This window comes from Cibotium barometz, chromosome 4 (genome assembly GCF_041138505.1).
Source record: "Cibotium barometz isolate CiBa-2024 chromosome 4, ASM4113850v1, whole genome shotgun sequence".
NCBI classification, from domain to species: Eukaryota; Viridiplantae; Streptophyta; class Polypodiopsida; order Cyatheales; family Cibotiaceae; genus Cibotium; species Cibotium barometz.
Window position 1 is genome coordinate 1,457,876 of NC_141049.1, and position 18,475 is coordinate 1,476,350.

General features: G+C 39.5%; 1 protein-coding gene across 1 annotated transcript; it reads right to left on the minus strand.

Moving 5' to 3' along the window:
* Positions 1 to 1,658: 1,658 nt before the first annotated feature.
* On the minus strand, positions 1,659 to 5,361 carry LOC147638791 (endo-1,4-beta-xylanase 5-like). The gene is made up of 9 exons (XM_086782166.1): positions 5,053 to 5,361; positions 4,816 to 4,954; positions 4,613 to 4,653; positions 4,277 to 4,511; positions 3,857 to 4,047; positions 3,560 to 3,664; positions 3,282 to 3,431; positions 2,378 to 3,028; positions 1,659 to 2,289 (listed from the first exon to the last, which is right to left on the minus strand). Exons 2-9 carry the CDS (start codon positions 4,886 to 4,888, stop codon positions 1,870 to 1,872), a joined length of 1,866 nt encoding a protein of 621 aa, XP_086638292.1. The 5' UTR covers positions 4,889 to 4,954; positions 5,053 to 5,361; the 3' UTR covers positions 1,659 to 1,869.
* Positions 5,362 to 18,475: the final 13,114 nt, after the last annotated feature.

Consider the following 18,475-nt stretch of genomic DNA (forward strand, 5'->3'; position numbering starts at 1 on the left):
ATGTCGGATTCACATTACGACTGTGAGGATGGGCTAGTTATTAGTCTTCCCTTTGACCTCTAGGAGGATTGGGGGCTAGCCATCATCGACATTGGTCTTCCATATTTACCATTTGACCCAAGTGGTTAGAGGGCCATTCTTTTGGAGTTTGGATAGTTTAGATTTCCCTTTGATCTAGGCGGTTGCATGATTAGCTTCATCATCGAACGGGAGTTTGTTATCCTTTCCATTTGACCTTAGGGGTCATACGACTCCTTGGCTTCACATTGACACTTAGTCATGATTTTAGCCTTTCTATGTGTCTTTTGCTCATGACCTACACCCTTCAATTTTGAGGATGAAATCATTGTAGGAGGGGATGGTTTGTAAGAAAGGAATTTTAGGATGCACATGCACATGGGGGATGGTTTGTAAGAAAGGAATTTTAGGATGCACATGCACATGGGGGATGGGCCTAGGCACATGGGACTTAGGGGCATTTACACTTGTGGTGTTAGGTCATGTGGGCCTTGGGACTATAAAAGGCACTAGCCCTAAGACTATAATCCTCTTTATGATGTGCAGCAGCATGTGTGTGTACTCCATGCTAATGATTGTAGCCCTAGATTTCCTTTATTATAGTGATATCAAAGCCATGGATCTCTTCATCGCATTGGTATCAGAGCCATGGATCTCTTCATTGCAAAAAGTCTTGTGGGCTTCAAAATCATGCAAATCACAAAGAAATTGAGGATTTTTCCTTGTAAAATATGTAAGTAGAATGACCTAATAAAAACAAGCTTTAAAACTCAATAAAAATAACATATCTAACACATCCAGAGCTCCAAAATCACATGTTTTTGGAATGTGACCTCCTAATCAACACCGGGCAATATTTGGTAATCCCAATAGATGGAAAAACATAGATAATAGTCCCCACTGATGGCACCAAATATATTCAAGTCAAGAGCTTACCTTAGCCTTTCCAAATCAACTGTTGTTTAGTCTTACCGTCGAGCCATTTGCAACTTCTCAGTGTGAGTGTGCTAGCCTGTCCATTACATCCTCACTCCGTTGTCACACCAGAATGCTCTATGGCTATGTGGTGAAAGAAGAGCTCTCTTTGCCTAGATGGAGAATGATCTTCACGGTGGTTCTCACTCATAACAGGTAGTAATGGTGGTGGTAGTGCTATCTACTCTCTCACAAAATCTAGTGAGGCACTTTTTATGTGCGCAGGTGTGCACATGCATACACACCCCTACCCACACACACATGCATGCACTAATGCACATTAGTCCATTGCTTGCTATTCAATGCAGATGGTTTACCACGTTGGGTTCCATACCATGGTATATGCTAGGAGCAAGGTTCATTGTTTTTGGGGGGTGGTGGTGGTGGGGACGGGGGGTCTTTGCACAATAGTAGACTCTGAATGAAATTGAAAGTGTGGTGGTCACAATGCACAAGATTGGCTTGCCGTGGGCCTTCTCAAAAAAAATGACATAACCTAATTTTTCATTTTTCAATTAAAGAGCGTGGCGCTAAGACAATGAAATGAGGTGCAGTGTGAATACCATATTGACCAGTGATGTGTGATATTCAAACAGCATGAGAATTTTCTCCTTAAAAATGAATTATAAGCATGCATGGAGAACAAATGAGAAGGTTTGCATATGACAATTTTGAACTTCATTGCTTGCATAGAGAAGAAATGAGGGGGTTCGCATAACAGTTTCGAACTCCATTATTGTTTCTGTTTATGTTCTAATGCCTATACATTATAATTTTATACATCGTTTGTAATTCGCTCGATGGCCGGCCTCCTGTACATGCATTCCCATTTGGGAAGTGCAAGGAAATGATATACTGTGGTGGTCCCTTCACTTGTTAGAGATGGGAGAGGGTGATAGTTCTTCGGCGGGGAGCGCCGTCGAGGAGGTGGAAGGAGGCTGGGTCGGCGGTGGCGTTGACGGCGGGCAACCGCATGAGGAGCCTTTGGGTGCCTTTGCCAGAGGACACTGTGACGGTGGCGGAGTAAGTGGCGTTGCGCCAGCGGACGGACAGCGTGTGGTCGCCGACGGGGCCACGCCACCTCATGTTGCCCCGGCCGTGCGTCATCACCTCCACCTGCTGCCACTCCTGGAGAAGAGTGTCGATCACGTCTCCGGTGGCGAGGTTGGCCATGTTGGAGTCAGTCAAGCACATGCGGTAGCACCCTGAGGGGTGCCAGGCTGTCCACAAAACAATGCCGGCGATTGCGGGGTGGGAGAAACCTTCATGGAGGACTTCCTCCAGGTACGCGGCAGCCTGCATCATGATGCTGCCGTTAGTTTCTGACTGGAGGGTGGGGGTTCGATCTAGGTTTAATAAAATGACGGTATCGTTGATCTTTTACCTTCGTGATGTTGTTGCTGAGGGCCTGAACGTCGATGTCCAACTCGGTGAGCCAAATGGGGTACCCCAGAGTAGCTAGCTTGTCGAGGGTGCCCCGCATGTAGGCCACATTGGGCTTGGTGAAATGGGCCTCCAAACCTATGCCCAGATTAGCCACACCGGCGGCGTGGAGCTGGCGGAGCTTGGCAATGTAGGCGTCGGGGGAGGAGGCGGCATCGTTGCAGTTTTCCAGCGTGTTGTAGTCATTGACAAAGAGCTGAGCGGCGGGATCTAGTGCCTGGGCGGCCAAGAAAAAGTCCGTAGAAGCGTTGGGGTCGCCCAGCGCGTCCTCGAAGAAGGAGAAGTGCAGCTGCTCGTTGCTCACGTCCCAGTGCAGGAAGCGGCCGGCGTAGCGACCCACCACCGAGCTGACGCGCCCCATGGCCGCCCGCCGCAGCTCCACGGGCCGGCCAAGGCCCTTCACCCACTGCTGCTGGAATTTGGGGTCCTCCCAAACAACGTTGTGCCCTCGGACGGACAAGTTGTGTGCCTCGCAGAAGGCCAGCATGGCGTCCGACGTGTTGTAGTGCACCTGACCCTGCTGCCGCTCCGTGGAGTACCACTTGAGCTCGTTCTCGAAAACCGCCGTGTTGAAACGCTCCAGGAACCACTTCTGAGATGAGATTAATTCAACCCAGATTACACACTTCCAAGCGAATAAGATTATTATTATTAGTGATTCCATCAATTATATTATTATTGTCGCATGACTTTTATAGCTCGGTTATTAAACTTTAACTCATTGTTGGTTGCTTATAACAAAGCCTCACAATATGGTAATATAGAAAGAACACATTACTTCACCTGGTAATACAGAAAGGACACATTACTTCACCTGGTAATATAGAAAGGACACATTAGTTCACCTGATATTGCTGGTTGCTTAGAAAGTTTTGGGCTATGGCTGACCCAAACCTGAAGCCCAGCTTCGTGCCCACCACTTGAATGTTGGCGTCACGCACCCTCTTGTTGCTCATGGAGTCTACAACGTGCACGCTCACCGTTCTTCTTCGCAGCTATCCGAAAAAATAACCACACAAAAAATTCAACATGCTACACCAATATTGATCTGATCTGCATCATGTTAAACTGCCTCTCAGGCAATTAGTATAATGCCAAAATTATGCATTGATGTACATATTACCGACTCCCTTCGCGCTCTCTGATGCGATAGCCACTCTTGGTTGCGGAAAGGCTGCACGGCCGCACGATCCAGCCATAATTCCATTCCCGATGTAAAATTAATCGTCTGGCGCAGAAAATTACATACACTCACTATATGTTGTTTGCAAAGTCGAATATATTCATCAGCAATCATATAATTGTAACGTGCTACGCAAATTATAAGTGCATTATCAATTATTCGTGTGCATGTTTAATCCAACCACGCTGCGGCTGGATCAGCTACCCTCGCTACTCATGAGCCTAATCAATTCCTAACCTCGAAGTAGAGGCGAGCGGAGATCGCTGGCGTGTAATCAAGAACGAAGCCTCCCTTGAGGAAAGACCAGCATCCGCTCTGCGCGATCACTGTTGCTGCGCACATATACTCCTTCCCACTGTCCGTCACCACGGTGGCCTTCACCACGGCTGTCGACGTCGTGCCTGCTGGCACGCTCACTTGCAACCACGCTGCAATTAATTGCACGAACAAATCACTTCTTGTAATCTCCAAATTTATCCATGCGAAAAATGGTTCTCCTAATTGGCGAAGAATTGGAATGTACTTATTAACCACAAATTACACCAATCTAATCTCCACTAATTACTGCAAAAAGCAGGATGCATGCAGTTTTTCATAGGCAAATCAATCATTTCCAAAATGCATGCAACGACATGCAGAATGCAGTCCGACGGAGACCTGAGATACTATACTTCACTCCGCTTGTGAGATTGGGTAGCAGCTGCGAGGGACCGTTGTAGCTGGCTGTCCTATTGGTAGCCACTACGAATGTGTTCTCACCATCTGCATGTGCAGAAGATCTCAACTGGAGAACGCAGCGCCCAAATGGTGACCACCCATTCAATCCATCTTTGAAGTCTGGATTAGTAACGATGCCCCCGTCGTATAGAAGAGCACTTGGCTTGGATAAACACTGTGCGCCGCCCATCATTCATGACATAATTGCACCCGTTAATCGCATCGTCCATTTAATTTGATACAACGTATTACATTGATTTTTCCAGTAGCTCTTACCTCGGTGTATGCTGTTGGATCGTAAGCCATCCAGCTTTGAGCTGTTACAAACGACGATCAGCAAGCAAGATTAGTTGGGCATATTGATTTCAAGCTCAATGTTGTTGTAAGAGCAGCAAGCTCTTTTAATTCGAATGCAATAAGCGTTGATTTAGCTATTTAATTTTGGGTGCTGCTCGATTAATGGAGCCAATGAAGCTCACCTGGCCTTGGTGCCAACGTAGCCGCCTGCAACATTATGATTATCCAAGCTGGCAGGATACAATGTAGAGACATTTTATGGTTGGTGAATAATGTTGGGTACAAGCAGTTGGGGCGCACTGTGAGACTGATGTATATAAGCTACAAACAAGTCAATCTGAATTAGCCACTATATTCTCATTACACAGAGTGGGGGGCTTAACGAAACAGATCTTAATTTGTTTCCACCAAGCTCTTACAAGGGATTTGCGTGCTTGCTGGCTTAGAGATCTAATCCTATCAAGCTAGACTGCTTGTGATACCGCGATTCATTTGTAGCGTTGTAAATTGTGAAGAGAAATTAGAGTGTAGAAGGCAAATTAGGGCATGTGCATGAAGCGAACAACGAAGCACTGCACTGGAGCTTCCCTTCATCTAGTATCTCTGGCGGTGTAGTTGGCAACCTCACGAACGCAATGGCCCACGATCCAGCTGCAGAAAAAGTGTGCGTGTGTGTACGAGAGAGAGAGAGAGAGAGAGAGAGAGCTCAGAGAACCTTTGCTCCGTGTGTTCGGGTGTACTGTGTAGAGAGGGATTCTTTGCAGAGAGTGTGTGTGTAGAGAGAGAGAGAGAGAGAGAGAGATTATGACTCATAATCATCTAAAGGTTGTAGAGAGCCTAGGAACGTAGGCAGCTTTTCTTCTACTTAACGCTAATTAAGTCATGCAAATGAGTTTAGAAGCCAAGACAGGAATCCAATAAGTTTCCTCGAAGGCACTTTGATATAGCAAGAAAATCTCCCTCACCAACACTAAATACCAAATACCGTGATTAATAATCGTTAATTTAAGGGTCATGCCCTTTGATCAATTGTGATTAGGGGTAGTTGAACCAAATTGAAACTCAAGACTATTAACGATAACGTGATTCATCCTCTCGTTACTTGTAAAGACAAAGTGGGCGCTGTACCCATTCTTTTCTACTAGATCGAGGACTCAGATGTAATGATCAGGCCCACAAATCTGGTGATAATCAATCTCATTCCATGAGCACCCACGCACTTAAATTGATGAACTTGATGAATCATCATGCTGGCCCGGCTGGTCTTTTCTAAATTCGGTCATGCATGCTGCAAGAGAGGTTTCCAGCTTGCAGCAATGGCAATCTTTGCGCACATCACGAAACACAATCTATCATCATCGCTCTACTCAAGCTTAGTGGTTTTGCCCACATTTTTACACACGTTGTTTGGTGACTAGCTTAGTCTTGATTCGGAGGTTGGTTGGTCTCTTTGCTCGCCCTCAGGATAATCAATAGAGTACCTACATGATACATCAATGTTAATTACCAGGCAGCCTTTCGTGACATCCTAAAAACTGTGATATCACGGATCGCTCATTCTTTGCACTCGACCTACTTCGTCTTCACGCGATTATTCATACGCCATTAAAGGCGATGATCAGGCTACGCACTTTCCGGCCAGTTTTCTTCGTGAGAATGATTATCTTTGGGGACTCGGACCCGTTCTTTCATTGAAAGCGAACACATGATCCCGCAGGCCCACACGGCCGGCCGGTGAATTGAGGACAGTAGAATCGAGCTTTTCCAACCAGTGTTCACAGAAAACATTTTGCTTAGGAATACAAAAACCTTCAACTTGAAAATTTTAAAGGTTTTTATTGATTTTTTTTATTTAAACATAAATATAACTAAAATGCCTTAAAATTTGAACATAAATATAACTAAAATGCTTTGTAGGTTTTAAAATCTTCTATTTTCAAATTTGAAGGTTAATTCTTAAAATTTGCCATAAAGTACACAATATGCTATAGCATAGTTAAACACATAGCTTGCACATAAAAGTTTGCTATATAGCGCATTTAAACTATGGTACATGGCACAAACATTGTATGGCACATTGAGGTGAAGTGTGCTATACATAAAGTTGTGTGCTATGTAGCAAAGATTATGTGCTATGTAGCATGGATAATATCCTTTATAGGACATAGTCTATCCTATTTACCACATATTATGCTATATAGCATATAACCCAGCTATATAGCATAGACTATGCCATATAGCAAATTATCTATGCTATATAGCATAGTTAAAGCCATATAGCAAAGATTATGTGCTATATAACACATATTCTGTGCTATATAGCATAATTAGACCCATGTAGCAAAGATTATGTGCTATATAGCACATATTATGTGCTATATAGCATAATTAGACCCATGTAGCAAAGATATTGTGTTACGTAGTACATAATTAATGCTGTATAGCACATAATCTATATTATATAGCACACAATCTTTGATATATGTGTTTAATTATGCTATATAGCATAGATAACATTGTGATATATAGGTTATGTAATAAAGCATATTAGCCTTTAGAGATTTACCAGCCACATCCTCTACAACCCAGTGGATGAACTATAGTGGGATGCCTAGAATCAACTCTAGACTTCAACCACAAACAAAAATTATCGTGGGCTTGTGCTTACTCACTCATCCTCTTTGCTTGTAACAGTGCAACTTGCACATATATACACAATATCATTTATGCAAACTTAATGTGACCACATCATAGCATATATATTGTGCTATATAGCATGTTGTGCTATGATGTGCTAGTTTATAGCATGTGGCTTCCCATTTTCTACTGAGTTATTTCAAGTCTTCTCTTGCCGTTGCATGTACAATTTTCTTTGCTTTACTCATATAGCAATAATAGAGATTGGTACATGTGCAGAGAGATCGTGCAAGGAGTTCCCATCTTTGAAAGGGCTAAAATTAGGCATTGCAACATCAACGAACCTTGGTACTGTATAATTTTATGTATCTTGTATATTATAGCAACTTTGTAGTGAAATTATATAAGTTTTGTTATGTTCACGTGCAGATGGAGACCTGGTCTGGATTGTACTTTGGACAACTACGGGCAAGAGACAACTCATTTTACCTGTGTGTACATTATAATCCTTATTTATCTTTTTTATTGTTCTTTCATTACCAATTTTCTCATGCAAGTGAAGGAGGATCTGTTGGCGGAGATGTTTTAACACCACCAAAGAGGAGAAGGACTAGTGATCTAGACTCTACATTTATGGAGACCAGTTGTGATCACTCAGCACATATGGAGTCCCCAGTCAGGGTCAAAGGAAGACCATATCAGCAGTTATGATGCCTGAAGCTATGAATCTTGAACTTTTTTAGTTTTGTATTTTCATCTTGCTTCGGTTGAAGTTGCACATGCTCTCACCACCGAAACTCTTATGTCAATTGAACATGCAGGTTTAGAGAAAAGAAAAAAAACAAAGTATGTGGTAAGACAACCCTCCTACAATATAATGATGATGGATTGGAAATTGAAAGGCAAGGAGGGCCATAAACTAGAAGTATGAAGAATCCTCAGGAGTTGATGGAGATGGACAGGAATTGGATGGCTCAATAGGGTAACCACTGAATGTCAAGATGACTACGGAGGAGGAGACATCCATTGAACCATTGGGCTCCCCATTGAGGATAACATTCCCTTGTCTCAATTCATGCACAAAAGACACACAAAACGTCATGTTCAGGGAAATGGTAATGAAGTCTATTGAACTTCAGTGACATTGTAACAAAGTAGATTGTAAGTCAAGTCGTTATTTTGCAAGGTAGTTCGGCATCTTACCATGTAGCCTTTACGAAATGTATTGCAATTTAATGGAAATGTGTTCTTGCATTCACAATCATGATGTTCCATGCCTTTGATCCTTTTCATGCTTACTATTGTTTAAGTTGTTTCATAAATATTTTATGGTAGTTATAGATTTCCTAAGGAATTTAACGACAATGCAGGTATTGTGAAACATTCAAATGATAGTGATGATAATGATGCCCAGGCACGACATGCTAATATTGCACATGAAAGACATGCTGATGATGCGCATAGGTAGGGGAGCTTGATGATGGACACATTGGGTAGGTTGATGATGTGTATAGGCAGGAATCTTGATGAGGCAAGGTAGGCTGATGATACATGGCACGGATTACTGATGAGATAAGGCAGGCTTATGATGCACATGGAGGGACCCTTGATGAGGCATGGCAAGTAGATGATGCATATGCATTGATGCACATGCAAGGTGAGGTAGGCTAGGTAGATGATGCATAGACAGTGATGCACATGCAAGGAACCTTGATGAGGTAGGGCAGGGAGATAATGCATAGGCCGGGAACCTTGATGAGGCAAGGCATGCTCATGATGCACATGAAGGGAACCTTGATAAGGTAGGGTAGGTAGTCGAGGCATAGATGTAGGGAATGCTAACAAAGTATGAGCCCTTATGGAAAACTATGCCCCACTAGTCTTTAAGCACTTTGTTAGCTATTTGCTTTGCATGGCTACATTTGAGAATGAAGAAGTCCACACCTTCATCATTTCCCTCTTCTGCATTGATAACAAAATTGTCTCCTTCAATAAGTATATTACTCAACACAACTCCTCACAATCCTCATAGGTAGGTTCTTGGTCTAAATTTTCTTCAGTTGAAACCTCATTAGTTGGACAAAGAATGCCTTGTGCCCAAGCTTGAATATAGGACTTGTTCTCTCAAATCTCCAAGCATTGTGCACGCATGGCATTAGCAAGACAATTCCCTTTTCTTGATTTGTGTCACAACATGCTTGCAAAGTTCACAAATGCTATGCAATCATTGAGACCCCTCCACCCTTGCACATCCCCATGTCTTGGTCCTATCCATATCCCCAACCTTTATCTCCCAAAATGCTCTTGTAGTTGGTATTTCCTTACTCTTGTCACTGTGGTAGAAGCACTACTAGTCATTATATTTGACAAAAATTGCACACATCAACGTGCTTCAATACCATGACATACCATGACATTAGTCTTAAGCTGCTCATAGGGTAAGGGCCCTTTTAATCATTGCACCTACACCACCATGTTTCCCTTTGCCATGGCCTGATCCAAAAAAGTTCCAAGTCATCTCGACATTAGTCAGTGCAATGAATCTTGCAACAAAGTAAAAGGGTCTTGCTGCCTTAAACTAAGATGTTGCTCCATTTGACGACACCCAATGTCTTGTGAAGTGTATGTCTTGATCTTTAAGCCACTTGTAATGAAGAAAAAAGCAATGTTGTATAGAAAGTGTGTCATGTGTTTTATCATTAGATATGTAAAAATGCATCTCCTTGATCATTTTGTCATCCATGGTGTTGTGGTGATGATAAGTAAGATGAACAAGGATTATACATTGATCACTATGCCAATGCATGGACTGAATATCATTTTTCTCTTTAAAGGAGTAATTCTTTGCAAAATCTAATACAGACGTAATTGACATTTGAAGGGAAGCTCTTCAAACACTCCCTATACTAATCTGCTTGCCATCTGTATATGAAGTTATGTTTGATGAACTTAATTGCATAATCTATTAACATTGATAACATGCCATTGATTGCCATCTTTGACCAATAAAACTTTGTGGCTTTTCTTTTTTCCTTGCTTGTTAGTCCAATATCAATATCATCAAAACCTGTACAACCACCTTTTTTGGCATCTCTGCTTCTTCACATGGGTAGAGTGCAAGTTTCTGTACACCACGCCTTTCAAAATCTCCCATGAGGCACTTATAAGCATGAAATGTTGAGTCTTTGTGCCTGGCATAAATCCATGATTCCTATAGTTGTGTGGCCATGCTAAAGGCATGCTCATGTGTTACACATTTACCTATTCCTACTTATGTGCTAATGAAAGCATATTCTACAAAGATAAGAATATGATACTCCATGTAAGGGTGGTTGCAAGATAAGGGGCCACCACTTTTTTGATAGATGGGCACAGGCATCTCTACAACTTAAAGATCGAATCTCTCATGGTTACGTTTGGAATTTAGTGGCATGGTGTTTGGGGTACATTATACATATAGTGGGTATTCAAATGGCACCCCCTGATCAGGAATCCATTTTAAAAAAGGGAATGTCTCATTGCACGGACGTTTCGGTATTTGCATTGTTCAACATTCTTTATCACAATATATGTCATACATATATGCTTAATCATTCTGTATCCAAAGTCCAATGATCATTCCAATTAGTACATGAAAAAAACACATTTCATAGAGCTTAACTTGATTTATTAGGATTTTAAAATATGTTTAACTATTTTTTAAAATTATTTTTTCTGCTTAATATTATAAAGCAACATGTGATTTTCTATTCAAGATCTTGGCAAACGTGAAGCTCATCATTTAAGATTCAATGATGAGAAGTTAGAAAAATATGTCTAGAATGTGTCTATATTGTTAATTTGTAATTTTCACTCAGTCTATTAAAGGGCATGTAGAAGTTTAATAATTTAATTATATAAATTTAATACAATTGTACTCCAATTTCTTGTGGATCAAGGTAGTTGTCATGTTGAATTTAACAAAAAAAAAAATTGAGTGAATTTTAGTAAGGGAAGTCCATTTTTCGGCTATCTTAATCAAAATTTTCCCCTTTGTCTGGCTAAAGTCTAAAACAAAGGATGCCTATTAGGCTTGGTGTTTCACCAAACCTAGAGAGTATGTGATTTGTCAAGTAATTGAGCTATGGTAACATAGTCTTAGTCCTACATGTATATGCCACATCATATGGAGGAGAGTCCACATAAGCATCTTGCCATCTCATCATGCCACCTAAACTTGGCCAACAAGGTTGCCTCCCGAAAGCCTACATGGCATGCCATATCACATGCATACATGTCATTACCACATAATCAAGAATGTCCATGTCATCTTGCCACCTTAGCACAATCAACTTGGCTGACTTTCTTTGCCTACATGGCATGGCACATCATATACATGCATGGCATTGCTACCTCACCTTTGAGCATGAGGAATGCCCATGTGGAGGTTTTATGTCAGTAAATATTTGCCACATGGCAAAGCACCCGTCACCTTACAATTATTTTCTTGGGTTTTTTTTGTTTTTTTTAAAATATATATTTATTATTAAATTTTATTTTAAATAATTTTTAAAATAAATATATGCAAATTTTTTTATTAAATAATATTATTGATTTAATAAAAACAAATAATTAGTAGTTTTTAATTAAGTAAATATTATGATATAATTAAATAAATACTTAGTATTAAAAAATAAATACATATTTATAAAAAATTATTTATTTTTGGAGAAAACTTGGAATATGTATGATGAATAAGTCTAGAAAAATTTAAATATTATTAAATAAATAAGTATATTTTATTTATTAAAAAGAAAAAATAAATATTTATTATCTAAAATAATTAATTAATTTATCATTTTTTAAATTATCATTATCTTTAAGTATATTTTTAGGATTTTATTAAAATTTATCATTATCTTTAAAAAGATTAGATAAATTATCAAAAATCTAGATTTTATCCATAATCTAATTTAACCCCAATGAAATGTTAACTAGCTTAGTAGATATACCCTAATTCTTGAGTCACCCACATTCTTGGAGCTTCACCAACTTTGGTGACTATTTTTAGCATTTAATGCAAAATCAACTTATTTTGCATAAATACAAAATTAGCTGCTAAACAAAATTATTGAGGGCTGGTCACCACGTGAAATCACTTTTACGTAAGTCTAGGTACCCTCCATAGGTCTACAAAATTTCATACCCATTAAGGTCATCTGATATACCTACACTAGGTAGCCAAGACCCTAGACAGCATTTTTTGGGCCAATATTGGAAATTTTGACTGTTTTCTTCCAAAACATTTAGTTTTTGCTCCTTCTCATGGAAAATTATTGCATAATTTATATTGTCCTATCCAAAACAGATGTGTTCATGTTTCCGTAGCAAAAATTTTGACTAACTATTGGACCAAAATTACCTCTGCAAATTGGCCAAAAAAAAATACCTTTTGACTACTTCTTGCTATGTTTCCCCACTCTTAGAAGAGTGTGAACCTTTTAGGCAGGGGGAGGGGTATCTTGTGAGTCTCTAACTCTCAATATTTTTTACTACCTTCAATCAGAAGGAAAAGGACCATAAGAACTCACCACGAACGTGGAAATTTTATATCAAATCTCTTTCCAAGTTCTATGGATTTTGGGGTAGAAGATTTTTTATGGGTTGCATCTCATTATCAGTACTTTCTCACTAAGATTGAAAGGATAGCTTGGAAGGCACTTAAGAAATTGGCAAAGGTCCAATACAAGAGTATCTTTTAACGTCATCACAGATCTAGTGCTTATAAAAGCAAGCCAAGCTCTATGCATGCTTTTGCAGGTTAAGTACACAAACATATACAACAAAATTAACCCAAGACCACCGTACCTGTGAGGAGCTAGAAGAGAAGATAACTGGGGTTTTCAAACTCACAAGAATATACAAGCTTACTGCAGAGAATACAAGAATACAGTTAGCCAATCCATTCTTACTGCATAAGATTTTTATTTTGGAGTAGCAAAGGCACTTGCTCTGAAAGGGACCTTTAGATTATACCAAATCGCATAATAGAATATTCAACACATGAAGAAATTTGGGTTGGAGAACTTTCTAAGGAAACTCCACAACAGGACAAAGGAATAGAAGCTGCAACAATAGATAGAGAAAAAGGCAAACAGGTGGAAGAAAATACAACAATCTTAGAAACTCCGCAAGGTGGAGGAGCAGAGGACAGAGAAAGTCATGACACCCGCCGATAAGCTGAAGAAGCAAAAACCTTTACAAGACCTTTGAAGAAGCTAAGGACGAGTGAAAACATTGAAGATCTAGAGGTTGATAGGGTTCAAGAATAGGTAGTAACTCTATTGGGACTGGAAAGAGAAGATTTACAAGAGGATCCAAGTAAAAAGCTACTAAGGTTAACGATATCCATAGTAGCTCTATTAGGACTGGAAAGAGAAGATTCACAGGAGGATCCAGGTAAAGAGCTATTGAGGTTAACGATATCCGTAGTAGAAACTGTAAAAAATCTTTTACCAAGCAAAAAGCAAAAAACAAAGAGAAAATTTTGCAACAACAACAATGGATTACCAAGTTGGAGTCAAGGGTCAGAGAGACTGAACAACAAGATCAACTCATAGTTGACCTCCAACTTGAAGAAGAAAAAAGAACATCTACCTTGTGGGCTACAAATTACAATAAGGTTAATGGAGATAAGGAGAAACTCAAAAGGAAGAATACATACTTGACAAGGGAGAAAGAGACAACAAGTAAGGAACTAGCAGCTGTGAAAAGTGAAAGAAGTCACCTTCGAGAGGCAGCAAGCATCTCTCAACATAAACTTAAAGATACAAAAGTCAAGTTAGCAGAGGAATCAATCAACACACAGAGGCTGATTGCTTGAGAAGAAATGGAAAAATAACTTCATGAAGCCAAAGAAAACTTCATCACACAACTTCAAAAACATCAAGAAGAGGAAAAGAAGGCAGTACTGAGAAGCTTTGAGAAGCAGAAGGCACTCTCTTCCCAACTAGAGAGAGCACAAAAATAATGCCTCAAATTCAAAGTAGAAGTAGAAGAAATAAGCAAGGAGTTGGAGTCCTCTCAACTACGACTAGAAAAACTCAATGAAGGAGAGTCCTCTCAACTACGACTAGAAAAACTCAATGAAGGAGAGTCCTCCCCGAGAGAACAAGACTAAGGTATGTTGCTCGATACTATTGCAAATCATGCAAATCAATTAGCTACACTTGCAATCGCACCTAGAAACCCTACACAAACCCAATCTTTTTCCTCATCAGCTCTTCTTCTATCCCTCACTGAAAAAGAAATTGATTTTGAGTCTACCCTTATACATAAAGATATAGAATGGATGTTCTAAAGAATGTCTAGACACAATGCACCTATATTAATAATGGCCATTTTTCACAATGACCTAGAGCTAGAAAACACTAAAGACATCTTTGTAGTTCCCATTCATCATATAGTGCTTAACTTCAGAGCATGGGTGAGAGTCTTGATGCATTCTCAAGAATTCTCAAAAGATGAAGAGATAATATCCTTAGGGTTTCCAAAAAATCTATCATTTTATTCTCCTTGTCCCAGGGATTATATAGCTAACTAATAGCGTGACTTGGATGCCCACATATGGGGTCTATGAGGCAAGGGATTGTTACAATTACTAGAAGATTAGAAATAGAAAAATCTTACCAGCCTTTGGAGATATGGAAGTTATACCTTCTATTCTACACCCACTTAGAAAATCTAGAAGCACAAGGTCCAAAGGAATTCGGATTTATTCACCTTAATTACCCCATACTGAAGGAGGAGGAAGAAACAGAATTAGCATTAGGTATTCATGATTACTTCCAGGATAAGCCTGAAAACCCAAATGTGGATGAGGATAAGAAGAAGAAACTAAATAAATTAACCTATCCTGATAACATGTCTATCTCCTCAACCACTCTTGGCCGAAGCCCACCTAAAAGTCAACCAAGTAAATAGGATAAGCCTACTGACCAAAAAGAAGCAAATAAACCTCAAGAAGAAATATAAGTACCACCAGCTCAATACTTAGCATATGAAAGGAAAAAATGGTCACATAATGCTCAATGGGTAGTATATGAATTGGAGCAGATGTTCTGAAGATTGAAGACTAGCCTAGAAGCAGCCCAAGAATCACTTACTATTGAGATGCAAATCTATAGCAACTATTGTGACCCTAATTCAAAATTGTGAGATTCAAACCAAAAAGGTGGCAAGTGAAATACAAATTCTGTTCACCAACATGGAGCAACAGATGCTAGGCACTCAAGATATCTTTAATCAAGAAAGAGAGCATAGGGAAAGTAGGAAGGATGTGGCTGCTAAGGAGGTACTAAACTTGGAATGTGCTTTGGAAAGAATTAGATAAGAAAGGCCTTTTAGTATGTGGGATATTAGCTTGTTAGATAATTACTTTCTTCAATCCCCACCAACGGCACACAGGAACATTTACACATCAGTTAAAATACTTCTAAGTTGCTTTAATGTGTCAATAATCACCTTGCAGTTAAATTTTCAGGACTTGACATGGAAAAATATACAAAGCTTAGTGTCATATATGTCACATTATGTTGTGCCCACTTTGGTCTTTGTTTTGTTCTTTGGTGATTACAAGGTGTAGGATGTCAGAGATTATTTTATCTTGCCTATGCATCCATTTGTCCTCAATTTTAGAGCCTAGGCCAAGAACATTATGCTAACATGGGTACAGAATGAGAGTGATCCACCATTAGTATTGTCAGCTCCATCTGAATTATACAATTTTCGAAGTCACTTAGCATGGATTGAAGACAATGTGTGGTGGTATATGGTGTACAGGAAGTGAGGAACGTCTACCAGCACTTGCTAGGCAAGAATAACCCTTTTTACCATTCTTTGGGGTTCGTCAAACTTCTCTACAACATACACAACTATTTAAAGAATATGCTTTCAAATGTAGATACAAGAATCTATGTTGATTTGGTTAATTATCCACAAGTAAACACACAAGAAATCCACGAGTTACAAAATAAATATCATCGCCTTTGGGATCTTGCAAGCAGCCTACAGGAAAATGAACAAAGGTTACAATACTTAACCTATCCTTGTTTTATGAATTCATATCACTTAGAGGCTCTGGCTCTTTTACAGTATACAAGTGGCTTAGAAATTGTGCCTTATGTGCCAAGAGGAGAGTAACACTAGGATTATAACTTTCCAGAGCATGACCAATGGTGGGATGAAGAAGCATTTATGGAATAGAAACAACCAGTTGATCCCAAAAAATCTACATAGGTGCCAATTGAATAAAGCAGGCACAACGAGTTTAAGGAAATACCCATGGCAACTGACAGTATTGAACAAATATTTGTAGGAGAGGATGTTTTTGAGTTGCTTCCAGATAAGAATTACTTGGAAGTGATCAGAGAAAGGAACCCATGGTTATAGCCCTAATTATTTTTTCAAGCATTAAACACATTTGACCCTACTTGTCCTTATGATCCCTCTATTGGAGTACAAACTCCCATAGCCAAAATGATTAAAAAGAGGCCATACATATCTTATCCACCTGTGGGTAATATGAAAGAACACATAGAAAAGCATAGATGGAAGGCTACAGAATTATGGGTGCCTATATCCCATCACACACAATTCAAGGACCCTCATCTAGCTTACCTAGTGGTGGATGTACAAATAGTGGTATTTCTTATAGAGCATGCATTTGATAGATGGAAGAAGGATCATCCAATAGCAAGAAGAGGTGGATATGCTTTACCACTCAGATACAGCAAAAGGAATCAAGGATGGGAGGGTGAGCAACCTGAATGGTAGCAACAGTACTAGGTAGAACAATATGCCTATACTTATTTCCACTCCCCTTGCAGATTAGGGGTTGATCCATGTTATATGCCATATCCCAGATGATGGACAAGGAAAGAATTCATAGATAAGAGGAATAGGAATCCACACAGTATCTTTAATTATCCAAAGTTTAAACCCTCTACCTTCACAGCGATCCAAGAAATGCACCAACATTTGAAAATGCTATTATGCATGGAGGCAGATTCTAGATGTAGCTTTTGTGGCTACCATTAAGTTCATACAGTTATTGATCACTCTCATAGATGTGCCTCACAAAGGTACAAGATGGGGAGCTCAGGAGTTACTTTATAATCTTAATGATAGGCCTAACTCTAATTAAGCAGCTTCCTACTTCCATCATCTCATATTTTTACCTGGATATGTGTTGTGTGCTTTTTGAGACTATGTTGGATACAAATTATGGCCCCCCTATAAGGCATTCAGAAGAACACAATATTCTTTAGAGCCACGACAGCTACACTAGCAAGTATCTGCCAATCATTTTCTCTGAAACTGAATGCCAAGTACTTATGTTAAAATTGTACATATAAATCAGAGTCACCATCTATCTTATTGGGTAGAGGGAATAGTCCTTTTCCTTATTATTTTAAAAAAAACATCTATTGTCACTATGGTCTTTGCAACCATTAACATAGTCCTACTTGTTAAGGGTTGCCTATGATGTCAAAGGCATAGTCCAGCATCGAGTCATGCACTGGCACATTGTATATATGCACTCACATTTACTACCATTTAATTATTATTATTATCATCATTATCTTTAAAAAAAGATTCATTTAGAATCTCGCCAGCAAAAGCCCTTCAGGTACATCTTTGGATAGGGGGACCTTGGCAGTGGTAACACCAAGGTACGACCTATCGCCTAAAGAACCCATCAATATGCTTTACTTGCACAGCATTCTGTTTTCTTTTTGTGAAGCATATAGGTGCTTGCATTTTTCAAGCACATGCATAGGCACCCTATGGTAGTAAAGATCATAAAGTAACATCTGAGTCATTATGAGTGATTGGAGTGCCTAATGCATGCGCTTGAAAAATGATGTTACTTTTTGATCTTAATGCATGCGCTTGAAAAATGATGCTACTTTATGATCTTAATGGAGTTACTTTATGATCATTCGGAGTCATTACAAGTGATTGGCATCAAAGTTTTTATTAATTTGGATCGCTTTATTGCCTGCCCGAGTAGTTTTTTGTACTTAATGCACAACTTATGATTTTTCTGCTCTAATGAGCTACACACGACGTAAACAACGAATGATCGAGCTAAGTGTAATGCCAGCATCAAGTTCACATGTACACTTGTAGTCTAGCACCACACACTAGATGATAGATTTACTC

Excerpts from the sequence above, each read along its gene's own strand:
- LOC147638791 (XM_086782166.1), bottom strand. The coding sequence starts at position 4,888 with ATGTCTCTACATTGTATCCTGCCAGCTTGGATAATCATAATGTTGCAG. Across the intron at positions 3,432-3,559 it reads AGAGAGCGCGAAGGGAGTCG|CTGCGAAGAAGAACGGTGAG; the intron begins GTAATATGTACA and ends TTTTTCGGATAG. Across the intron at positions 3,029-3,281 it reads TAAGCAACCAGCAATATCAG|AAGTGGTTCCTGGAGCGTTT; the intron begins GTGAACTAATGT and ends ATCTCATCTCAG.